This window comes from Prionailurus viverrinus, chromosome X (genome assembly GCF_022837055.1).
Source record: "Prionailurus viverrinus isolate Anna chromosome X, UM_Priviv_1.0, whole genome shotgun sequence".
Classification (NCBI taxonomy): Eukaryota; Metazoa; Chordata; class Mammalia; order Carnivora; family Felidae; genus Prionailurus; species Prionailurus viverrinus.
In genome coordinates this window covers 52,059,090-52,085,625 of record NC_062579.1, presented here as the reverse complement: position 1 = coordinate 52,085,625, position 26,536 = coordinate 52,059,090, and the positions used below count along the sequence as shown (strand labels likewise).

The following is a 26,536-nucleotide window of genomic DNA, read 5'->3' as shown; positions in this document are numbered from 1 at the left end:
AAGAAAGACTGGCCTATGCACAAGTCCCACTTCCCAGCAAGCTGATCGTACCTCTGCCCCCTTTTCTCCCACTGCACCCTGTCTTAGCTAACGCAGAGAGGAATGCTAATGGAGTTGACAATGCCTGCCTTTAGCCCACCTACCTTGCTGTTGGGAGTGGCACAGACAGGGTTAAAGAAGCTCAATCCTGAGGTAACCTCTGTGGGGTCCTCCAGTTTGAAAGAGCCTTCGGAATCCTGGGTGGGCTCAACAGTGCCCAAACTATCCTGAGAATCAGACAGGCCTATTAGAAATGTGGCTACCAGGGTTACAAAATCAGTCTGCTCCCCTTTAACCAGTGAGGTACCAGCTCTGAGTGCCTCATCTGCCAGTCTAAGCAAGTCTCAGGGAGACCCCTGCTTGGGGTTTCTTGCTAGCAGCCTCTGAAGGCAAAGGACTGGGTAGGATATCACAAAGCAAGGTTGAAAACAAGGCCAAGCCTTAGTCATTTCTTTGATTAATCTTCCACCCTCTATAATATGCAGTACCCTTGTTAGCATGTCTATAGGGTGTTGCCTGTATTGGGTCTTCCTTTCAGAGAAGCAACTAAGGCCAAGAGTGAAAAGTTACTTAGGTAACAAGGAGACTCTGTGGTAGAGCTCAGATTAGAATTATAGCCTGTTGTCATGGAAACAGAATTGGATTGAGAGTCAGGAAGCCTGAGGTCTAATTTTAGCTGTCATGACCAGCTGTGCAATATCAGGTGAGTCACTTAAGCTTATCTCTCTCTGGGTCTTAGTTTCCCTCTCTGTATAATGGGAGCATTGGACTAGATCAGTGGTTTTACAACCAAAATTCTTAAGAGGAAGCCCAATACACAAACAAGTAAAGAGCAAGTTGCTTTGATTGACATGAGGTCAAACCGAACCAGGCTATGGTCCTCGGTTCAAGAAGTACTTCCATGGAGCCACTAGGGTAGACTCCAGAACCCAAATTGAAAAATCCATGGGAACAGAGATCCCTGCTACTTCTACAATTCTTAGCCTGAACCCCAGCTTGTCACGTTAGTCCTTTAATGACTATCTTCCTTAGAAGTCATTTTAATAGAAGAGCCGGCAGAACCGTTCACATGCAGATGTTCAAGAAATGTATGATGAACGAACGATCATTATATCAAGCTTGCTAGAGTTGTTGTACATCACATAGAGAGCTGTAGGAACAGGCTTTTGCCATGAGCACAGGTAGGGGTAAGGCAATCTTTGTTTCCCTGAGTTTGCTATTCCTGGGAATATAAGGAGGACAGGTACAATTAACTTGGCCCACAACAGTGACTATTTGAAAGACCAAGTTCCTGTGGGTCTTTCCTAGAGCCATGGAATAACTGGTTCCCATGGAGAGGGTCTAAGCAACTAATTTCTCAAGATGTCAGAAGGATTAATTTCCTTCCTGGAAGCTGCCACGTGGCCCTTATAGTTTCAGCTAAGCCTCTGGGCTAGTTTGGTCCTGCATGTCTATGTGCCTGTAGTTGCCTGCTTTCCTATTCCCTGTTTCTGCCTCAGAAACAGCACCACAACTTTACAGCCAAGGCTTGGGGTGGGGAGCTGCATATCTGGAAATCTCCTGGGACAGGCTGTGGTTTCTGAAAGGGGTATGTGAACAGGCTGGCAGCGAGGAAGAAGGACCGAGAAGTGAAATGTCTCTGGTTGCAGAGGGCCAGAGAAGGGGCAGGAGACTCCAGGTTTCACGATGGTGGGAACTGGCGGGATGTCTGAAGGGACGGCCGATCCTACCTTGTCTTGCTGACGGTTCCTACACTTTGTGGGGTCACAGCTGCAGTCCGTGCCGCAGTCCGACTTTTGTCTCCTGCACCCACACTGCTTGTTCCCACACCAGCCCTTGCAGGAACACTGCAAAAATGGGTGTGTAGAAAGAAAGACACATTACCAAAAGAGTTAGAAGACTAATTTAACATGCCTTCCCTTCCTTTGCAAGCCTTTTCAGAAAAAAAAAAAATGGAAAGTACCATTGACTTTACCATGCTTCTATCTCCTCAGTCCCCTCTTCTTTAGTGAAACAATGATCATCAGAACCATGAGAGGTTGTCTAAGAACAAGTCATGGTAGACAGATCCATTTTCTTGTTTTGATACCAGAGGGATACCATGATAACACAGGCTAACTGGCAAAGACGCTCATGACAATTTTATGGTCAAAGCGAAGAACTGCAAGTTGGATGGTAGGAGTGTTAGGTATATTTAAGGACTGAGTATAGTTGCTCGATATCTTTCGATCTACCCAGCTGTACTTGCATCCAACTCACAGTTCTACAGCTTGTTCAGTGTCAGCCTGGGCTACGTCTGCAGCCGTTGAATCAGTCAACGTTTTAATAAATCACCGATGATATGAAATAAAGTCATTTACATTTTATATGGCACTTTACAGTTTTCAGAGTACTTTCATATATATAAATACAGAAATTCATTTGAATCTCATAGCCTGTTGACAAGGTAGGCATGTTTATCGGCTGTAATGACGACACAAAACTGGAAGGGTGATTAATAAGTAAGATATCAGAATCACAATTCAAAAATATTTTGACAGGCTGGAATTATGGGCTGCAAGTAGAAAGAAAAGTTATAACAAGGATAAACATAAGTCTGGCATCTAGGTTCTCTCCACATCAGCCATATAAATATAGATCTGGCTTAAAAGCAGTTGTTGCAAAAAGGGCCTAAGGATGTGAGGTGTCAGGAAGCTCCATAAGTTAACAGTGTGAAATGCCTGTCAAAAAGCAAATGAGTCAGGGGTGCCTGGGTGGTTCAGTTGGTTGACTCTTGATTTCGGCTCAGGCCATGATCCCAGGGTCCTGGTATCGAGCGCCTGCATTGGGCTTTGTGCTGACTGTGGAGACAGCTTGATATTCTTTCTCTCTCTCTCTCTCTCAAAAAAAAAAAAAAAAGCAAATCAGTCACGTAGAAATTTGGAGTTTGGAAATCATGGGGAACAATTGCTTCACTAGACTCAGTATCAGTCAGATCCCATTTGAAATGATGCATCATCTTATATTGGGCATGATCATTTTTTTCAGGTATATCAAAGCACAGACAATAAAAAAATTCACTCATGTTCTTATTCTTCCCTTAATAACTAAAATACAGATATAACTGAAGCCTCCTACCTACCCTTTCTTGATCCCATTCACCTCCCACTCTCCCAGGGGCAAAGTCTCTTGAATTAGGTGTTTATCACTCCCCCACAGGTCTTTGTACCACGTATGAGTTTCCATAAAAAAACAAGGAATTATCTTACATCTTTTAAACTTCATATAAGTGGAATATTACTATATGTTGACATGCATTGCTCCGGTTCCACTCATTTTATTTCTTTTTTTTAATGTTTATTTATTTTTGAGAGACAAAGCATGAGTAAGGGAGAGGCAGAGAGAGAGGGAGACACAGAATCTGAAGTAGGGTTCAGGCTCTGAGCTGTCAGCACAGAGCCCTACGTGGGGCTTGAACTCATGAGCCGTGAGATCACGACCTAAGCCGAAGTTGGACGCTCAACTGACTGAGCTACCAGGCGTCCCCAGTTCCATTCATTTTCATTCTACAAACACACCATGATGTAGTCACACTCTTCATCGTGCCATGAGCACACTTACCAACCAGGCTGCAATAGTAATAGCTGGCATTAATGTATGCCAAGCACTGTTATAAGTGCTTTCTGTGTATTAAACCCATTTAATCAGTAAGTATGTTTCCTTGTGGACATATTCAGGAGTTCCGTGTGGGTATGTGTTTAATAAAGAGGACATTAAGCAAAAAAAGAGGCAGGTGACTAGCATTATAGGAAGCTATGTTATAAGAGAAATGGTGGAAGGAAGGAAGGAAGGATAGTTTGGCTTGGAAGAGACATAGGTGGCAGAGCTCACAGAATGACAGACTGGAGTCAGAAGAGACCTCAGCAACCATCTAGAGCCTGATTTGAAGCCCTTCTCTCATGTCCCTGGTCTAATTATCTGAAGCTCTATTTATCCTGAGATGAGGATAGTTTCTATGTAACTTCTGACCAGAGGATCCAATTCTGCCATGGGGAATGATAAGGGATCAGTTTAACTCCACTTTCACAGCATTCTTGTTCTTATCCTGAATATAATTTCCACTCTCCAGTCCCCCTCTGTTCAGATCCTCTCAAAGCTAAATGGACCTAGTTTCCTCAATGATTCACCACATGACATTGTTTCCAAGAATCCTCACCACCATGGCTATATGCCAATTTGTCCAAGTTCATCCTTAATTGTGACATCCAGACATGAGCATAACTTTCTTTTTTTTTAAATTTTCTAATGTTTATTTTATTTTTGGGAGACAGAGCATGAGTGGGGGAGGGGCAGAAAGAGAGGGAGACACAGAATCTGAAGCAGGCTCCAGGCTGTCAGCACAGAGCCTGACGCAGGACTCGAATTCATGAACTGTGAGATCATGACCTGAGCTGAAGTCTGACGCCTAAGTGACTGAGCCACCCCAGTGCCCTGAGCATAACTTTCTAAATGTGGTGTGGCCGTTGTGAGGTAGATTGACACAAACAACTCCCTTAATACGGATCCAACAGTCTTGTTAATGAGGTCTAAAAAAAAAATCACAGTAGCTTTCTTTCTTTTGTCAGATCTTTGTGAATCCAAACTGAGTTTACAGTTAAATTCAAGTCCTTATGTCTCTTTCATATGACAACCATCACCACTGTTCTGTAGTTGTGAAGGTAAAAGAAACCATTATAATATCTTTTTTTCCTGATGATCTTACTATATATCTCTTTATAAAATGTGAAAATCAAAAGCGTGATTTTTGATATTTAATAGCTGTATATAGTATTTTGTCATGTGAAAATGTCGACTTACTTAACCAGCCCCCTAATGGTAGACATTAAGATTGTTTTCAAAGAAAGTATTTCCTATTACAAAATCATGTTACCACATATATCCTGCTACATAAACACAATCTAAATCTTCCCACCATTGACAAGGCCCTCCATGATCTGGCCCCTAACTACTCTGGCCTGACCTTGTATTATGCTCTCCCACTTCTCAATACTCTCCAGCTACCCTGGCCTTTTCAGCTGTTCCTTGGTGAACCAAACTCATTCCTGTCTGAGGCTTTTTCCTGCATTTGCTGTTCCCTTTTTTTTTTTAAATTTTTTTTCAATGTTTATTTATTTTTGGGACAGAGAGAGACAGAGCATGAACGGGGGAGGGGCAGAGAGAGAGGGAGACACAGAATCGGAAACAGGCTCCAGGCTCCGAGCCATCAGCCCAGAGCCTGACGCGGGGCTCGAACTCACGGACCGCGAGATCATGACCTGGCTGAAGTCGGACGCTTAACCGACTGCGCCACCCAGGCGCCCCGCTGTTCCCTTTTTTTGAAATGTTTTCCCTCTGATTCTTTTCCCTGACTTATTCCTTCACTTTGTTCAGATCTCTGCTTAAGCATCTTCCTCCTTGGAGAGGTCTCTCCCAAGCACTCTTTTCCTACCCCAGAATTCTCTATGGCTTCACTATATTTCTGTTTCTCTCTTATCATCATCTAAAATTATTTTATTTATTTGTCATGGTGTGTCTCTCTTCACACGAATGTCTTTAGTTTTGTAAGGCCAAAGATCTTACCTGTCTTGTTTGTTGTATCCTTAGCACCTAGAAACAGTGTTTGATATATATCTAGGTGCTCACAAAAGATTTGTTGAATGAATAAATCTTTTTATGTACCAGTGACTATTTCCTTAGTATAAATTCCTATGTGTATAATTACTGGACCAGAGGACAGGAACATTGTTAAGATTAAAAAAAAGTTTTTAATGTTTATTTATTTTTGACAGAGAGAGCGAGAGAGAGAAAGAGCATGAGTGGGGGAGGGGCAGAGAGAGAGGGAGACACAGAATCCAAAGCAGGCTCCAGGCTCTGAGCTGTCAGCAGAGCCCGACGTGAGGCTTGAACTCACAGACTGCAAGATCATGACCTGAGCCGAATTCGGACGCTCAACCAACTGAGCCACCCAGGCACCCCTCATTGTTAAGATTTTTGATAAGTATTTTTTAAAAAGATTTTTATTTTTAAGTAATCTCTACACCCAACGTGGGGCTTGAATTTATCAACCCTGAGATCAAGAGTCACATGCTCTACTGACTGAGCCGGCCAGGTGTATTTTTGTATTTTTGATACATATTTTCAAAGTGCCTCTCAGACGCACACCAATTTTCATACCTAGTAGCAATAGAGAGGAATGCCCACATTAGTCGCCCTTGCCAATACTGGACATTATGACGAAAAAAATCTTGTTTCTTTGAGTAAGACAGGACAAAAGACAAAGTTCTATGACATGTCCTAGAGACAACTCACTAGATGACAGTGATCCACTGATTCCTATAGCCTGGGTATGGTCCTCTGACCATTCACAAATTCATCTAAATGCCTCACACTCTATTATCCTGTCAATGTGTCTCTATTTTATCCAAAGGGATAATACAATGAGAGTGGTATCTGAAGGGCTGTCGTGAGGAAGAACAACTAGACTTTTACACAGCCATCTCCTATTGGGATGATTTACAGGTCAGTATATTTTATCTCAACAAGGAACAACTACCTAACGGTTAGTGGACTATGATGCGCTGCCCTATAAGGCTGTGAGCTTCCCAGTACTAGAAGTTTTCAAGCAGGCGGAGGCTAAACACCTGATAGTGGTATTATGGGAACAGTCATGATACACACATGACAGATGCGTTCGCATGAAGCCATTTCACAAGCTATAACTTCACGTTATTCTCTTTCCCACCAGGACCCAGATCAGAACGTACGAGAGGGAACATGACCTTGCCACAGCCATGACTTCAAATATATATGTTTGTGGTACATGGCATGTGTGTGTGTGTATACATGTGTGTGTATTGCAACAGCCAGCAAGCCACCAGCATGTCCCAACACCCCAGGTGAGAACCACTATAACAGAGGGATTCTTTATATAGAGTGGGAAGTAGAGCTGAAAGACCTCTGGGGTTCCTTTAAGTCAGTGATTTGCAACCCTGGGTACATACAAATCTCTGGGGAGCTTTTCAAAAAGACCAGGTCCCACCTCAGACCAATTAAATCAAAATATTTGGGGGTGGGTCCCAGGCTCCTTATGTTGGAAAGCTCCCTTGGGGATTCTAATGTGCAGCCAGGGTTGAGAACTATTGCTTTAGAGTCTCTAATTCTTCTAGCACTGATTTCAGTATTATACTGTATCTCAAAATAAGATCTGGTAAAAACATTAACATAAAGAATACCAGGCTATGACAGGAGACTCAGGCTCTAGTCCTACATTTAATACTTGGTATGACCTTGGACAAGTCACTTCATTCAAGTTTATCTCCATTTTTTCATCACTAAGGTAGAGATTAAGAATACCTGCCCCTTCTTTTCTGCCAAAGGGGACAAATGACTATTTGTAAAAATGCTTATGGTGCTTTAATTTTTTTTAATGTTTATGTATTTTTGAGAGAGAGAGAGAGGGAGAGAGACAGACCACGAGTGGGGAGGGGCAGAGAGAGAGGAAGACACGGAATCTGAAGGAGGCTCCAGGCTCTGAGCTGTCAGCACAGAGCCCGATGCTGGGCTCAAACCCATGAACTGTGAGATCATGACCTGAGCTGAAGTTGGATGCTTAACCAACTGAGCCACCCAGGTGCCCCGCTTATGGTGCTTTACTAATAATACCTGCATGATATTTGATTCTTCACAAGGTGTTTTTGCATATATTCCTTCTTTTAACTTCTCAGATACCATAAAACACCATATAAAGGTAGTATTACTAAAACTCATTAACTAATTAATTAAAAAAACCATATTTAGGGGTGCCTGGGTGGCGCAGTTGGTTAAGCGTCCGACTTCAGCCAGGTCACGATCTCGCGGTCCGGGAGTTCGAGCCCCGCGTCAGGCTCTGGGCTGATGGCTCAGAGCCTGGAGCCAGTTTCCGATTCTGTGTCTCCCTCTTTCTCTGCCCCTCCCCCGTTCATGCTCTGTCTCTCTCTGTCCCCAAAATAAATAAACGTTGAAAAAAAAATTAAAAAACAAAAACAAAAACAAAAACAAAAAAAAACAAAAAAACCCCCAAAAAACCATATTTATACAACTTTGTTACTTTGACTCAGGATATTAGTGCTGGAAGGGACCTTATACATCATCTACTGTAGTCTAATCCCTTCATTGCATAGATAAGGAATCTGAAGCCTAGGGAGATTAAGTGACCTGTTTTAGGTCATCCAATTAGCCAGTGGCAAACTAAAGACTAGAACCCATGTCTACCTGGCTTTGAACCTATTATTTTTACTATAGCATATGGCCTATCCCTCAGCATCTCCTTAGTACATACAGGAAACATGGCTGAGTGAGGAAGCCTACTTTTTCAGCATTAGCTCTAGACGAGTCCTTAGTTTGGTACCTGCTGCAGTCTCCTTTGAAGCAATCTAGTGCTATAACACCAGGCCATTTCAGCTGGGTAGGAACAATAAATATGACGGCCTTCATGCAAAGCATCAAGATCTGTAACTAATGTGTCTACACATCTGATCAGAGAGCAGTCATAGCATCCACGTACTTTGAGGTTGCCAAAAGGGAGAAACTAGATTGTATGCCAACTCCTTCCCCTTAATGCCCAGTTATATTTTCTCAAGTTACAAAATCAGGAGAAAAGCCTAGAAAAGAATAGTCTCTCACTGTTTTAGACATAGAATTTATCACTGATAGCAAACACTGACTTGCAATTTTTACCAGACTTCTATATTTCCCTTTTACGCTTGGAGCCACAGTGCCATAATACATAAACTTGTCTACAGCACAAATATACACACATTTGCTTCACATCTGGAAATGCCTTCCCAGGGGTTTTAGGTCCTCTACCATTTGTTTCTGTGTATACTTCTCAACTCTGCTTCCTATTACTTAGCTGACCCTTGTGTCTACATTCAGCTCATGCTCTCCACTTCAGTCATAGTAGAGTCCAAAAACTTTGTTGAATAAGTGAGTGAAAAGTCAGACATATTCTGCCCCATTTTCTGTAAGTGTCCCAACCCCCTGTCCCTCTATAACTGAGTCTTTCCAATATGCTATTCATTGTGTCAGAAATGGGCTCTCAATTTGCTTCCAAGACTGTGTTTCCCTGTCTTTTTTTTTATTTTTTAATGTTTTTATTTATTTTTGAGACAGAGAGAGACAGAGCATGAGTAGGGGAGAGGCAGAGAAAGAGAGGGAGACACAGAATCTGTAGCAGGCTCCAGGCTCTGAGCTGTCAGCACAGAGCCTGACGCGGGGCTTGAACTCATGGAGTGTGAGATCATGACCTGAGCTGAAGTCAGACGTTCAACTGACTGAGCCACCCAGGCGCCCCTCCCTTTCTGTCTTATACTGCAACAATAGTCATCTCTTTCATGGTATCTTCCTAAGTGGTATCTACTTGATTTGGCTTTATAGTCACTCTTAGGGGGTGCCTGGGTGACTTAGTCGGTTAAGCATAGGACTCTTGATATTGGCTCAGGTCATGGTCTCACGGTTCGTGTCAGATGTCCTGCTAAAAGCACGGAGCCTGCTTGGGATTGGGTTTCCCTCTCTCTCCCTTTCTCTCTTCCCCTCCCCTGCTCACACATGTGCTCTCTCTCAAAATAAATACATAAACTTTATTTTAAAAAAATCCCTCAGTCCATCTCCCTGAGATGAATAGGCTCAGGTTCTATGGTATGCTTCTATTTCTTTGCCTTGTTTTCCCATTAGATTATGAGCTCTCTGAGGCTAAGGATGAGCTCTTAGTCCCACTAAGAGCACATGACATGTTGCATTCTTGATGACTCTTCCCAAATGACTTAATAGATAGTCTATTCCTCATGACTTGCTTCTCTCTGGTGTTGTGGCTTTCTAAGGCTCAGTTCCCTTTGTGGGACTCAATCAGCTGATGAAATCAAGTAACCTTCCAGGAAGCTGGCTAGGGTTAATTTGCGAACTGTTCTCTTTAAGTGGAATGTGGCTACAGGGCACATCTGGGGTAGTGGTGAACTACAGTGCCTGGGAAGTTAATATTTCACAACATGAAACATGTAGGTTTGATAATTATGTAGGACTATCATTGTGGAAGTAAATAAGCATGCCTCAAAGTCAAATTGTTTCTAACTGACCTTAACTTGGTGTGTTTGAGCTTAATTATTAGCCCTTTCTGTAATTCCTATTGGCCCTCAGCCTAGGGAACACAATCACTCTAGTAGGCAAGGAAGATGAAGTTCCTACTTAGCTTCTGGTCTGCAACTGTTACTGGTATGACCATGATATGGTAGAAACTGACTGGATTTGGAGTCGGAATATTTGGTTTCAAATCCTGTCATTTGGTTTTATGACCTTAGGCGAGGTCATTTCACTCCTGTGGGTCTCAAATCTATCTGTAAGATGCAAATAATAAATACCTCACTGGATTTTATTTGTGATGATGAAAAGGGAGAACATATATGAGAATGGCTTCTAAACTGTAATAAAAATATGAAGGATTATTATGATCCCTCAATCAGCCTCAATGAAATGGTATGGAACACTACTACCCATTCAGACTTAGTGAGAACCTGAAAATACGAAAACAGCCATCTTGTGCACTCAGGCAACCTTCTCTGCCAGCCCCAGGTTCCATATAGAGCTGGCCTGACAAGGACTCCTCACGGAGCCAAATGCCTTCGAACGGGATTCAGGGGCTCAGGGGCAGGGTATGGGGCCAGCACCTTCCCACTGGCAGTAGAGACTAATGACTAGGACCCCTGACAGAGATGAGAGCTGCCTCCTACCCCTTGGATGTTCTTCTTGGACACCTTAACTAGTTTTGTTGGCTTCCATTCCTCATCATCTCCATCATCATCGTCACCAGCACTGTCCTCAGGCTCATTCACGGAATGCTCTGAATAATATTTTAGATCCTCGATATCCATGCTTTGCTCCAGGAATTTTTCTTTAAAACGAGAAGGTTTGGGCTAAGAAAAAAGGTTTGGAATAATTATTTAATAAAATTTAAAAAGTACATGTAGATCATATCTTCCCAGTAGCCACTGCCAGCTATATTCTCAGAGCTGAGCTTTCAGACTCCCTCAAATATATGCCCTTGGCTTTACCAATCAGAAGAAATTCTGCTTTAGCCTTTGGCCTTGCAGAGTCTTTGAAGGGATAGAAACTGAAGGGATAGAGGCTGAGCAGTCTGAGGGAAGAAAGAGGGACTCATGATATGATGAGATAAGTATCTCTGGATGGACAGCTGAACACTGCTCTTTTCTCCTGTTTCTCCTCAGTTGTGTTACATAATGCCTGTAAATGGCCCAAAGTCAGCCTTCTGGGGAGGGAGAATGCCTATTTTCCTCGAGATTGTACTGTAGTTTTGTTTGGGACTCCAAGGAAAATTGAGATGCTGGAATTTGGGCTTTTTAACTCTCAACCTCTTCTAAAAGATGAACTTAATTAGCACACTCACCCCCAACCGTGGCCATGTGCAGGTATTACCGGCACTGAGCAGTTTACCTTAGGTGGGATATATTCAAAAGAAGAGTCTGGAGATAGAAGGGTATCTTTAGGAAGATGAGGTTTCTGCCTGCTGGCTACTTGGAGGAGGGTCAGTTTCTGTTCGGGAAGAAAACACATAGTGTATGCTGCAGGGCAGCCACTAGGAATGTTAATGGCTAAAACATAAAGACTCCTAAGATAGCTTAATTTAAACCATAGTAAAGTGAGGCAAGTTAATAGTAAAGTAGGTTGAAGGACTCACTTTAGAAGATCGGCATTAGATTCAGAAAAGAGCAGATTAAAAAATGTGTGTTTATACCATTTTGAAATGCACATGACTGTATTACATGGAAACTTGACACAGACCTCAAAAATAGAGCCAACTCATCATACTCGGGGCTGCTCCCAAGAGCTGACCTCAATTACAATAGGGTCTCCCAGGGCTTATTAAAGTGGGTGGGAAGCTGTGTTACCTGCTTGATGATTTCATTCTCTCGGAGAAGCTGCTGATTTTGCTCACACACTTCTCGCATCTTCTCAAGTTCTTCATCCTATTTCCAGATAGTGCAGTGATAGGTGGGGTTATTTTGGGCACTACATGTGGGTTACCAAACAACTCACATAGATGAAAACATACTGCTGCCAAGTCGCTGGCAGCAGATGGTTTTTGCACAGCAGGCATTGGCACCCAGAAAAATGCCTGATTCCCACCAGTTCCTAGGTGTCCTGAATGCCACTTCTATTCCAACACTCCCAAGTCGTCCTGACCACACTCACAGGAACCATGTGCTCTGCCCTAAATGCTTTCCTTATTCTTTTCTGTTTTCTAGCCTTGCATCCCTTATTCATTCACATCAGGATGCTGATTAAGAGACCAAAATGGACAGTTAGCTTTGTTTCTTTCAAGTCGACAGATGCTTTTGTTCACCGTTCTAAACACAGGCTAGGCATTTTATTTGCTACTCTCATAAGCCTACTTAAACTTCCTGGCACTTAAGACAACTAGATTCATGATTCGTGCATACGACCTTAACTAGTTTGGTTATGTCTTCGATGGGAGGTGCCAAGGAAACTCTCGAGACTGGTGGTTCAGGGAAAAAAAAGAAAGATTCTAAGTTGGATAAAATAGTGCTCCAACATGCTACTAAAGGGTGTGGTGTTCCCAGCCTCTGGAAGAGATTCAGACCTCAGGCACTTTACAAACATGTCAGGTCTCAGCTCAAAACAAGCTCAGGAAGAGACAGCTGAATGCCCCTAGGATTCTGTGGGATGATTGAACTTTCTCAACTCTTTTAGGGCTCAGGGCTGAGGCAAAGAACCAGGAGGCCTCAAAGTCTGGTATGGAGTATGTACCGTCATTTCTGTACCGCGAATGAGGTTATTCTATGTGTGGTTACATTCTAAATACCTCTAAATTGATCAAATAGGGCCAAAAGGCCGCAGAGGTTACTAGGATAAATCTCTTTTCAGTGGTTACTCTCTGCTGAAAGTACAATGGTGTAAATCAGACAGGATTCTCAGCCAGGCTTGTGGATCCCACCTCTGGAGACCTTTGCCTCGTTATCATACCTGACACTTCAGTGTGCTCAGCAGCTGTTGTTCCTTTTCACTGACCGACTCCTCTAGCTGCTTCTCTGCCATTTGGCTTTGCTGCAGTTGGCTGAGCAGGTATAGCACCTAGGGACAAAGGAGTAAGAAAGAGGAAAAAGGAATTCCGGCTTAGTTCAAGCAGTGACCCAGATGACTCCTCTGATTTAGAAGTAAGGGTTGCATTTTGTTCTCATGGCCTGAAGTAGTAAGCACGGCCACAATGTTACTCTCAGTCTTAACGCTGGAGGCTAAGAGCCACTGTATGTGTACACTTCGACAAGTAATTTCTCTCAAGTTCCTCGCTTGCAAAACTTGGAAAAGACTACAGGGTCTTTTGAAGGGAACTTCATATCCCCCCTACTATCTTTTTATTAAAAAAATTTTTCTCCCCACTATCTTTTTAAAACTAATAACAAAAAGCAATGACTCTTTGTTTCTCAGTATAGCTTCTTGGCTTGCCAGAGTTTACCTTCTCTTGGTGCTGTTGCTCCACTCTGACCAGCTCTGCCTGTAACTCTGTCTCTATTTCAGCAAAATGATTTCGTTCCTCAAACAGCATCTTCTGCATGTCAGCACAGCTGGCCTTGTTCTGTTTCAGGCTGCTTTCAAGCTTGCTGACCTGTATTTTGGAGGAGACCAGCTGGAAGGGATAAAAGAAGATCAGTTTATTTGGAGAATGGCCACCTTTCCCCATTCATTAGGCAGGAAAATGTCAGCTTTCCTGAAATGGACTGAGAAGAGTTCCTCCATGTCCAAGTCCATTCTTCTTTTTCTATGCCATATGGAATCTCCCACCGAATAGTAACAACGCTACCCAGGCCAAGAGCCCATATTTCTGTTGAGATAGATCTCTTAGAGTTAGAAGCCACTTCTGAGGTCATTTAATCTCTTGCTCTGTCTCCAGGCGAGAATAAACTGAACACAAACAGTATCTGACAACTGCAAGTTCTGATATTTAAGATTTTCTTCCTTCGTCTTAAAGAGAAACCCATAGGACACACCCTTATTGCCAATTATGGCCCATCTCAGAATGTCTGTGTTCACATGTTGGAACTAGTAGACACATTAGCTGGGACTGTTGATCTGGCTCTTCAGGCTAGAGTGACATCCTTTGCTGGCCTAGTTTTATAGTCTCTGCTGGCCCACACTGTGAATGTCATAAATACCACTGTTCATAAGACTAAACAGGATTGCCTTGGTAGGGCAAATATGGTCACCCAATAAAAAAATGTATAAAGGATAACATTGCTCAAACTTCCAGAGTTGGAGTTTGTATGCTTGTCTCAAAGTGAAAATGCCTCAGTCACCAGAGTTGATCAACTTCAGTCCCTCTTGTGGCAATGTAAGATGACACATTATTTTAGGGTCAGTGAGGATGGATTTTCCTTAAGATGGATTCATCTTTACATGTGAAAAGATGATTAGGTTTCCTCTTTTCTAGATTGTATCTTAAACTTTTTGAATATACATGTCATAGGTGTTTCAAAAAGCAGTAAGTATAAGAGCTTATGTTTAATGAGTGGCCTACTATGGCATCCTGATATTTTCCCAATAATAATAGCAGATGTTTAATGAGTACTTTCTACGCGTCAGGCATGACAGGTATCAGTTTGTAAGTCCTATATTTTTCTAAGTGAATGGCTTGTACTTGTCCACACCAGCCTTTACCCATAAAACGGTTTCTCTAATGCTAGTGTCATTGCAGTTTCCAGCATGAAAAGTGGCAATAGCACTATGACAGTATTCCAAGATAACATCTTATTTCAACCTACCAAGACAGACCCCTAATTCTTGGTAGGGAAGAGTGATGCTTACCTCTCCAATTAAATATTTCAGGGCACACTTGGCTTCCAGAATGGTAGTGATACTCTCCCAGCGGTGTTTTGGCCTGTCTTCACTTTCTGCATCCAGCAACTTCTGCTGTAGGTCAGCAATCTGAGCACTCCTTCAGGGAAAGAAACAGTGAGACTCATTGCTAGTATCCCTAACACCAAGGAGAGGGGAAGAGCTCTATGGAGAAACTTCAAATAGTTTTATGGATGGAGGTACCAGTTAAATATCTTTTTTTTCTTATTTTTAAAAATGTTTGTTTATTTTTGAGAGAGAGAGAGAAAGAGAGAGCACAAGTAGGGCAGAGGCAAAGAGAGACAGGGACATAGAATCTGAAGCAGGCTCCAGGCTCTGAGCTGTCAGCACAGAGCCCAATGCGAGGCACGAACCTGAGCTAAAGTCGAGATCATGCATGACCTGAGCTAAAGTCGGACGTTTAGCTGACTGAGCCACTGAGGCGCCCCTCAGTTAAATATCTTTTAAATAATGATTGAGTCATCTGGTTAGGATTTTATACAGTATCTCCATTCTTGATGCAAAGGGAATCCAAGAGACTATCTTGGTTTTATTTCATTAAATACAGGTCGAAATAAATGGGTCATATAGTGGGATTTGGAAATATTTGTATCAGTAGGGCTTTTGTTGTAGTGCACTGACTGTAATGTGACTTTGTCTTGAGGCCGTTTAAGTTCAGACTGTGATATAGTGGCTCAGCCATGCAAGAGTAAGAGTCATGTTGGAGACCTCAAGGAAAAACAAAATCTCAAAAGAACAAGTAGGTAAATGTTCTTTGCTGGGACCGAATACCAAATTGATACATATGGCTAATGTTGTGAGAGGTTACCTTGAAGTGCCTGGCACAGGACTGAGAAGTTTCTAAGAAGACTGGATACCATTGACCCTGATTATAACTTACAGATACTTTCAGATCAGGTATGGCCTGAGACCAAGGTTTACACAATAATGCAGTTTCGTTAATAGCTTCCTTCTCAAATTTGCTATGTGTCTGGTGAGAGGTAGTATACCAGCATATGTGTGACGTGCTGCTCTGTAAGGTACTATAAAAGATGGGTACCAAAATAATCTAAGGTGGCAGTTCTCAAATCTTGGAGTTTCAGGACCCCTCTACACTCTTTTTTTTAAAGTATTTATTTTTGAGAGAGAGAGAGAGAGACAGAGCACGAGCAGGAGAGGGGCACAGAGAGATGGGGACAGAGTCCAAAGCGGACTCCAGGCTCTGAGCTGTCAGTACACAGCCCGATGTGGAGCTCGAACCCATGAGCTGTGAGATCATGACCTGAGTTGAAGTCAAATGCCCAACTGACTTAACCACCCAGGTGCCCCAGGACCCCTCTACACTCTTAAGAATGACTGAGGACCTCTGAGAAACTCTGTTTATATACATTATACCTATAGGTATTTACAGTATTGAAAGTAAAACTGAGAAAAAATTAAGTATTTATTAATTCACTTAAGATAACAAAAAGCCATTGTAATATATTTTATGAAAAATATATTTTCTAAAACAAAAAATAATTTGGTGAGAAGAGTGGGATTGTTTTACATTTTTACAAATCTCTGTAATATCTGGCTTCATAGAAGACAGCTGGATTCTCACATCTCCCTCTGCAACCAGTCTTTTGTGATATGTTCTGGTTGAAATTAACATCTTTATTAATTGTCTTTAATCTGGCCTCTCATAGATATGTAGTTGGACAAAGGAGGAGCATTTTAATAGCCTATTCAGGTAATTGTGGATAGATACTCTTCTTTGTGATTATACTAAAACCCTGCAAGTGGTAGTTCCCTAAAGTTGAAATGTGGAATTGGAAATCATTACTAGTAAACTTTTCTTACTCCCTTATGTTAAAATCCATCGGTCTATCTTGCAATCTCAATGGTTCTTTTACCCTTACAGGCTTCTGTAACATCATCTGGAGAATGTTGAGTGATGCAAAGTCTCCAAATGCGAACACATTTCATGATGTAATATAAAAAAATAAAAAATTGTTAACATCACTACTGGTCTCATCAGAAAAATTATGAAAAACTGTCAAGCTCAATAGTGGCAGACAAAAATTTTCCGAAGTTCTAAGTTTTGCTTGAAAGCTCAAATTCTAACTTTGCTGATAAACACTGCCAGTTGTTTTCCTTGAAGCGACGGGCTCACTCTGTTCACTTTTCAGCAAAGTGTCTGCCAAGTACTGAAGTCTGAATAACCATAGTTTGTCAGTCATTCTTTCAAAGACAACTAATGTTCCATGGAAAAACAATCGTACAAGTGCTTTTCCTCCAGACAACTCTCAGACTTTAGCACAGAGCACAAGTAGTCTGTGTTCTTCCCGTTCTGTCATGCAGAATACTAAATAGATTTGAACTCAAGGGTTGAGATTTAATGAAATTAACAATTTTTACTGCTTTAACAAAGCCATTCTTTTTTTTTTTTTTACTACTTAAAAAAAATGTTGGGCTTGAACTCATGACCCCAAGATCAAGAGTATCATATTCTACCGATTGAGCCAGCCAGGTGCCCCTATCAAAGCCAGTCTTAAGTAAAACTGACTTAAAAATAAAAGCTGAGAGTGTGTGGTGGTGACCGCTAGTACAGATTGGTGCCACTGCTCTAATTCAAGCTAAGGTCTGAGCAGTTTTGTCCACTGTTGCTTTGCACGGTCATGGCAAATGTCAATATGGTAAAAATGGCAAATGTCATCATATTATTATGAAAATAGTTCTGATTGCTCAGAGACCCCTAGGGGTTTGTGGGCCACGCTTTGAGAACTCTGGTGTAATATATAGTCCTTTCCTTCAACAAGCTTATGATCAATTTATATCAACAAGACTAATAAATGTAAAAAATTAACAAATATAAAGATGACACATCTGTTGTACCATATGATTGGGTACTGTAAGTTCTGAAGGAGTTTAGAGAAGAGGAGGATTAATGGGAGATGAAGAGTCAGGGAAGGCTTCTTGGAAGAGGTGAGCTAGAACACTTCAGAACTGTCAGTTGGTCATATGGCCTTTCCTGTCTCCTCTGATAATTCATGTCCCTTAGGTCTTTTAAAATTTAGTTTATGTCTCATCAACTTTAGGAAAATCCCCTTGGATAAACTCACCTCTGTTTCATTACTCTCTACTTGGTACCTGTTTAACATTTAATCATTTAATTATGCACAGTGGTGTGCAGGTAAATGTTTAACAACCAACACTTAAAAAACCAGACCTAATTTGTAGCTTTTGCTAGTTTCTGTAGCATAAATGTGTGGCAAGCTATCAATGGTTTACAACAGTCCTGAAATTTTAACAAATGATTCCAACACACCACTATATCATTATACTATTTCTACTTCAGAGCAAGGAATGCCACCTACTTTCTATATATCCCAACTGCATACATCCAGTGCAACACAAAGCAGACACTCAAATGTTGAGTGATTTATAGATGTATCCAAAGATAAACAGCTAGTGTGTGTTGCTAAAAACAAATTAAATGATCTTTAAGGTCTTCTGGGCAATACAATTCTATTATCGTAAGACATTCTAAAATCTCTGTCAAAGTTTGATTCCTTCTAGATATCATAGATACTTAAAAGATAGTAATAGTAACTAGAGCAGCATAAGTTATGGTATTAGAGCCAGAAAAGGAGAAAAAGAGAATGTTCACTGAGCACTTCTAATATGCCAAGTACTGTGTTATGTACTTTATTTACTAATGTAATTTAATGCTTATGATAACTTTCCTTTTATATCTACTTTGCTGATGATATCTAAACTTCTCTTCCTTTTGTACTGTAGCTCTTTTAGTATCAGTTCTTGACTTCCTCTAAAATTTTGTTTTTAGCCAGTTCTGCATTTCAGAGATACTAAGATGTGGTGCATCATAAAGAGCATGTGTTTTGGAATTAGACCAGGTTTCGAATCCCGACTCTGTATAACCTTTAGCACATTTCTTAAGATTTCTGAACTTCTGTTTAGATCTTTATTTAAATTTTATTTGAGAGACAGAGAGAGCGCAAGAGAGCACGCAGGTGGGGGCCATGGGAAAGAGAGAGAATCCCAGGCTCCATGCTCAGCAAGGAGCCCAATGCAGGGCTTGATCCCACAACCCTGGGATCATGACCTGAGCCAAAATCCAGAGTTGGACGTTAACTGACTGAGCCACCCAGGTGCCCCTGTTTAATCGTTAAAGTCAAATGAGTAATACCACATAAAATGTAATAATACCTCATAGGGAGGGAATGAGAAAATGTACCCAACATGTCTAGTGAAGTGTGTGGTTCAAAAGAATTGCTATGTTCTCTCATTTCTCTACCATCAGAAAGCCTTGAAAAACAAGCTTTTGAATCACTGGATTGATAGGTTCTCTTTTGATTCCAGGCATTAATTTTTATAAATTACAATGCCTTAAAGACAGTCCCATTACCTGAGTTCCATTTCAGTCTCTAGGCTTTCAATTTTCTTTGTAATGGAATCCTCGGACTCAGAAACTTGACCACGCAGTTCAGCAAGCGAGAATGTACGCCTCTGTAAAGAACAGTGGGAATGAGGGTGAAGTGCTAAAAGGAAAGTAACCCTCCAAAGCTGTGAGGGTTTCTGGGGAGTGCAGTCTGATTATTGATCATGTATTTCCATAAGGGCACTTACCCGGAGTTTTGGAGGTGGATTCTCCCCAGATTCCTTTTTTTCTTTGAGTTGAGCCACATCCTGAGCCAGGATCTTCCTATCTTCAAGAAGGTCATTTAGATGGCGTTTGGCTTCCTCAGTACTGACCATAACCTCAACTTCATTTCCAAGCCAATTCTAGAAGAGAAATTAGTGATGTTGGGTTAGGAATGAGGAATCACTGGCCCATGGGCTAGATTCAGCTCCAGGCTTAAATTTCACTCAGAACAGAGCCCACATAAGTAGAAGTGAGATTTCCATTCATGCCCACACTCACCAAAAATTGTAATAGCTCTCCAAGAGCCTTAAACAGAAATCTCCCAGAAGGTCACAAGAAAGAGGCTTTCTGCAGAAAATCTTTCTCTAGATATCCTAGTATTTTTATACATCGTCTTTGCCTTCTCCATTTTCTCCTTAACTTTTGTCCTTAACTAGTCCTGATAAGGAATTGAAGTATATTTTGATCATCTGATAAAGAATTGAAGTATATTTTGATCATCTGTTGATTTTAATAAAGATACCCATTCTTGTTTTAAAATTTTTTTAGTTGACACATAATTTTACATTCGTTTCCTATGTACAACATAGTGATTCAGTATCTTTATATGTTATGCTATGCTCACCACAAGTATAGCTACCATCTGTCACCATACAACACTATTACAATATCACTGACTATATTGATGCTGTTCCTTTTATTCCCATGACTTCATCCCATAACTGGAAGCCTGTACCTCCCACTCCCCTTCACCCATTCTGCCCATCCCTCCATCCCTCTTCCCTCTGGCAACCTTCAGTTTGTTTTCTGTTTTTATAGATCTGCTTTTTGTTTGTTTATTTATTTTGTTTTTTTAGATTCCATATGAGTGAAATCATATGGTAATTGTCATTCTTGATCTGCCTTATTTCACTTAGCATAATACCCTAGAGGTATTAGGTTCATCCATGTTGTTGCAAATGGCAAGATCTCACCTTTTTTATGGCTGTGTAATATTCCAGTGTGTGTGTGTGTGTGTGTGTGTGTGTGTGTGTGTGTGTGTATGACATCTTCCTTACCCATTCATCTATCAATGGACACTTGGGTTGCTTCCACATCTTGGCTATTGTAAATAACACTGCCATAAACATGGGGTGCAAATATCTTCAAATCAGTGTTTTCATTTTCTTTGGGTAAATACCCAGTAGCAGAATTACTGGATCATATGGTATTTCTATTTTTTAATTTCAGGAACCTCCATACTGTTTTCCACAGTGGCTATACCAATCTACATTCCCACCAACAATGCATGAGGGTTCCTTTTTCTCCACATCCTTGCAAACACGTGTTATTTTTTGTCTTTCTGGTTTTAGCCATTCTGACAGGTGTAAGGTGATATCTCGTTGTGGCTTTCATATGCATTTCTCTGATGATTAGTGTGATGTTGAGCATCTTTTAGTGTACCTGTTGGCCATCTGTATGCCTTCTTTGGAAAAATGTCTATTCTGGTCTTCTGTCCATTATGTGATCAGATTGTTTGGATTTTTGGTGTTGACTTGTAGAAGTTCTTTATATATTTTTGATATTAATCCCTTATCAGATATATCATTTGCAAATATCTTCTCCCATTCAGTAGGTTGCTCTTTTGTTTTGTTGTGAATTCGTTTATCAGTTCTAGCAGTTTTTTGGTGGAGTCTTTAGGGTTCCTATAATATAGTATCATGTCATGTGCAAATTGTGACAGTTTTACTTCTTCCTAACTGATTTGGATTCCTTTTATTTCTTTTTGTTGTCTGACTGCTGTGGCTAGGACCTCCAGTACTATTTTGAATAGAAGTGTTGACAGTGAACATCCTTGTCTTGTTCCTGACCTTGGGGAACAGCTCTCGGTTTTTCCCCATTTAGGATGACATTAGCTGTGGGTTTTTCATATATGGCTTTTATCATGTTGAGATATGTACCCTCTAAACCTACTTTGTTGAAGGGTTTTTATAATGAATGGATATTGTACTTGGACAAATGTTTTTCCTACATCTATTGAAATCATCATATGGTTCTTACTCTTTCTCTTATTGATGTGATATATCATGTTGATCGATTTGTTAATATTGAACTACCCTTGCATCCGAGGAATAAATCTCACTTGATCTTGGTGAATGATTCTTAATATATTGTTGGATTCTAGTTGCTGGTATTTTGTTGAGGATCTCTGCATCTATGTTCATCAGAGATACTGGTCTTTAGTTACTCTTTTCTTTGTGATGTCTTTGTCTGGTTTTGTTATCAGGGTAATGTTGGCCTTATAGGATGAATTTGGAAGTTTACCTTTTTCTATTTTTGCAATGGTTTGAGAATAGGTATTAACTCTTCTTTAAATGTTTGGTAGAATTTGCCTCTGAAGCCATCTGGCCCTAGAATTTTGTTTGTTGGGAGTTTTGTTTTTTGTTTTAATATAATTTATTGTCAAGTTGGCTAACATACAGTGTATACAGTGTGCTCTTGGTTTTGGGGGTAGAGTCCTGTCATTTACTGTTTACATACAACACCCAGAGCTCATCTCAACAAGCGCCTGCCTCAATGCCCATCACCCATTTTCCCCTCTCCTCTGCCACCCCCCCCCCCGCCCCCAGGAGTTTTTGATTGCCAATCCAATTTTTAAAAATTTCTTTAAATATTTTTATTTTATTTTTGAGAGAGAGAGACACACAGTGAGAGCAGGGGAGGGGCAGAGAGAGATACAGACAGAATCTGAAGTAGGCTCCAGGCTCTGAGATGTCAGCGCAGGGTCTGATATGGAGCTTGAACTCACAGACTGCAAGGTCATGACCTAAACCAAAGTCAGATGCCCAACTGACTAAGCCACCAGGCACCCCCCGATCCAATTTCTTTGCTTGTAAGTGGTCTGTTCACATTTTCTATTTCTTCCTGGCACAGTTTTGGCAGTTCATATACTTCTAGGAATTTATCCATTTTTTTTCTAGGTTGTCCAATTTGTTGCCATGTAGTTTTCATAATATGCTCTTAGAATGGTTTGTATTTCTGTGTTGTTGTTTATTTCTCCTCACTCATTTGTGATTTCTATTTTAGTCCTTTCTCTCTTTTTCTTGATAACTCAGTTGAGAGGTTTATCAATTTCATTGATTTTTTTTTTTTTTTTGCAAAGAACCAGCTTCTGGTTTCATTGATCTATTCTATTGTTGTTGTTGTTGTTGTTTTACTTTCTATATATAATTCATTTTTGCTCCAATCTTTATTATTCCTTCCTTCTGGTGGTTTTAGGTTTTGTTTGTTGTTCTTTTAGCTCCTTTAGGTATAAGGTTAGGTTGTTTACCTTGGATTTTTCTTGCTTGTTGAGGTAGGCTTATATTGCTATAAGCTTCCCTTTTGGAATCACTTTTGCTGTATTCCAAAGGTTTTGGACATTGTGTTTTCATTTCTATTTGTTTCAATGTACTTTTAAATTTCTTCTTTGATTTCCTGGTTGATGTATTTATTGTTTAGTAGCATGTTATTTAACCTCCATGTAGTTGTGGTCTTTCCAGATATTTTCATGTGGTTGACTTCCAGTTTCATAGCATCGTTGGTCAGAAAAGGTTCATGGTATGACTTCCATCTTCTTGAATTTGCTGAGTTGAGGCTTGTTTTGTGGCCTCATATGTAATCTATTCTGGAAAACGTTTCTCTGTGCACTTGAAAAGACTGTATTCTGCTGTTTTAGGATGGAATATTCTGAATATATCTGTTAAATTCACATGTTCCAGTGTGCCATTCAGAGTCATTTTTCCTTGTTTATTTTCTACTTAGATATCTGTCCATTGGTGTTAAGTGGGGTATTAAAGTCCTATACTATTTTTGTGTTATTATTATTTTGTGTTATTATACTATTATTGATTTGTTCCTTCACGTTTACTGTTTTATGCATTTGGGTGCTCCTGTTCTGGGTGCATATTTACACTTGTTATATAGTCTTGTTGGATTGTGCCCTTTATTATTGTATAGTGTCCTTCTTTGTCTCTTGTAACATTCTTTGTTTTTTTAAATTTTTTTTTAATGTTTTTTTACCTTTTGAGAGAGAGAGCGAGTGAGCACAAGAAGGGGAGGGGGAGAGAGGGAGGGAGACACAGAATCCGTAGCAGGCTCTAGGCTCTGAGCTGTCAGCATAGAACCTGACGCGGGGCTCGAACCCATGAACCATGAGATCATGACCTAAGCCGAAGTTGGACGCTTAACCAACTGAGCCACCCAGGTGCCCCCAACATTCTTTGTTTTAAAGTCTATTTTGTTTTATATTAAGTATTGTTCTTCTGGCTTTTTGCCAGATAGATGTTTCTCCATCCCCTCACTTTCAATCTGTAGGTGTCTTTAGGTCTAAAATAGGTCTCTTTTAAGCAGCATATAGATGGGTCTTTTTAAAAATTATCCATTCAGCCACCCTGTGTCTTTTGATTGGAGCATTTAGTCCATTTACATTGAAAGTTATTATTGATAGATATGAATGCATTACCATTTTATTACTTGTTTTATAGTTGTTATTGAACATTTTCTCTGATCTTTTTTTTGTTCTTCTTGCATGGTTTGCTGGGGTTTTTTTGTGATACATTTGGATTTCTTTCTCTTTATTCCTTGCATATTTATTAGTGGTTTTTGATTTGTGGTTACCATGAGGTTTGTATATAACATCTACTTATAGAATTTTATATTAAGTTGATGGTCCTTTAAGTTTGAACTCATTTTTTACTCCTCTCCCTCCTACATTTTGGGTATATGATGTCATATTCTACATCTTTTTGTGAGTTTCTTGACTGATTTTTTACAGAAATATTCACTTTTACTGTGTTTGTGTTTCCTACCTTGATACTGTCATTTTTTATCTTTCCATTTCACACAAAGGGTCCCCTTTAATATTTCTTTCTGGTCTGGTTTAATGGTTATGAACACCTTTAGTTTTTGTTCTTCTGTAAAACTCTTTATCTTTCCTATTCTGAATGATAACTTTGCTACATACAGTATTCTTGGCTGCAAATTTCCCCCATTCATCATTTTGAATATATCATGCACTCTTTCAGGCCTGGAAAATTTTTGCTGAAAAATGGGCTGCTAGCCTTATGGGGTTTTCCTTGCATGTTACTGTCTTCTTTGGTCTTGCTGGTTTAAACATTTTTTCTTTATCACTGTATTTGGCAATTTCATTACAATATGTCTTTGTATGGATATCCTTTTGTTGATTTTGTTGGAGGTTTTCTATACCTCCTAGATCTGGATATCTGTTTCCTTCCCCAGATTAGGGAAGTTTTCAGCTATTTCTTTAGAAAATTTTTTTTAATGTTTATTCATTTTTTTTGAAAGACAGACAGCATGAATGGGGGAAGGGCAGAGAGAGATGGAGACACAGAATCTGAAGCAGGTTCCAGGCTCTGAGTTGTCAGCACAGAGCATGATGCGGGGCTTGAACTCATCAACAGTGAGATCATGACCTGAGCTGCTGTTGGACACTTACCTACTGAGCCACCCAGGCAACTCTCAGCTATTTTTTAAATAAATTTTCTGTCCCCTCTTCTTTGTCTTCTTCTGGGACTCCTATAATATGAAGATTATTGTTTGATGGAGTCATTGAGTTCCCTACTTCTATTCTTGTTTTACATAATTCTTTTTTCCTTTTTTTGTTCAGCTTGATTACTTTTCATTTCTCTGTCTTCTAGGTCATTAATTCATTTTTCTGCTTCTTCTAGCCTGCTGTTCATTGCATCAGGTGTGTTTCTAATCTTGTTTGTTGCACACTTCATCTCTGATTGGTTCATTTTTATCTCTGTGTTAAGGGTCTCTCTGATATCTTCCACTCTTTTCCAAAGTCCAGTGAGTATGTCCATGATCATTGCTTTAAATACTCCAACAAGCAAGTTACTTATGTCTGTTTTGCTTAGATCTCCAGCCATGGCCTTGTCCTATTCTGTCATTTGGGACAAATTTATCTGTCTTCTCGTTTTGTCTAAGTCTCTGTGCCTATTTCTCTGTGTTAGAAAAGTCAGCTATATCTCCTGTTCTTGAAGGTAATGGTGTTATGAAGATGTTTTGTTGTCTGTTCCTTGTAGTGTCCCCTTTCTGCAGGGCCTGGTGCTTTTGGGAGTGTCTCCAATGTGTACTCTGTGTGCACTGCATCTGTGTCCTGGCTGCTTTATCCTTCTGCCAGTTGTCTGCAGAGGCTTTCTTTGTTGGGGGCAGTGTTTGGTCTCTGGCCTGAATCTGGCAATTGTTTACTAGGTATGCTCTGGTCTGCTTGTAAAATGGGACCTATTGCCACTGACACTGGAACTGAGGTTCTGCAAAACTCCCAGGTTGGCAGACACAGTGTGAGCTGGGGTTTGGGACAGTCTTCTGGGGGAGGGGGCTTGCCACACTTGGACTGAGGTGAGCGAGACTGAGAAGGGGGGTTTCACCACAACATGGGTGAGCAGAGCTTCGTGTAAGCAAGTTAGGTAGTAAGTGTCAGTGCTGTGTTCCTGTAGGTGCCTTTGTGTTTATGCTGAGAGATAGCAGAGGGAAATAGTGTCTGCCAGTTTCTTTATTCCCAGAGAGGTCTTTCCATGAACGCTGCCTTTCTGGGCAAATGAGCAAATACCGAAATGAGCAAATACCCACTCCACTGTGTGCTCAGGTGCTCTTCAGATCACCATTTCAATGCTGAATGTCCAGGCATTGTTAGCCTTCCTTCTCTCCAAGAGCAGTACAATGCCTTTCAGGGTCTATCTGAGCTAAGCCCATTGACCTTTAAGACCCCAGGCTTTAAGCTCCACTGGTTGTAAGAACTCACAAAATTTGGCCCCTCTCGCTTTACAAACCAATTGCTATGGGGATTCATTTCCCCCATGTTGAGCTGCTCTGTGTGCTAGTCTGTCTCTCACCCTTCTCTACACTGCAGCTACCTCCCCACTGCAGTGGCCATGATCTTTTTTTCTC

The 26,536-nt window shown here is 40.7% G+C and overlaps 1 protein-coding gene across 2 annotated transcripts in view; it reads right to left on the bottom strand.

The window, feature by feature from the left end:
• KIF4A (kinesin family member 4A) overlaps positions 1 to 26,536 on the bottom strand; it is a 123,804-nt gene that overhangs the window by 912 nt on the left and 96,356 nt on the right. Inside the window, exons 20-29 of one of the 2 annotated variants that reach the window (XM_047843532.1) lie at positions 19,588 to 19,743; positions 19,367 to 19,467; positions 14,926 to 15,055; positions 13,580 to 13,750; positions 13,090 to 13,197; positions 11,994 to 12,071; positions 11,539 to 11,637; positions 10,818 to 11,000; positions 1,770 to 1,886; positions 144 to 266 (exon numbers count right to left, since the gene is read on the bottom strand). In XM_047843532.1, the coding sequence (XP_047699488.1) occupies positions 144 to 266; positions 1,770 to 1,886; positions 10,818 to 11,000; positions 11,539 to 11,637; positions 11,994 to 12,071; positions 13,090 to 13,197; positions 13,580 to 13,750; positions 14,926 to 15,055; positions 19,367 to 19,467; positions 19,588 to 19,743 (1,266 nt within the window). The remainder of the gene's footprint in view (positions 1 to 143; positions 267 to 1,769; positions 1,887 to 10,817; positions 11,001 to 11,538; positions 11,638 to 11,993; positions 12,072 to 13,089; positions 13,198 to 13,579; positions 13,751 to 14,925; positions 15,056 to 19,366; positions 19,468 to 19,587; positions 19,744 to 26,536) is intronic. The other variant, XM_047843533.1, reaches the window with a different exon arrangement.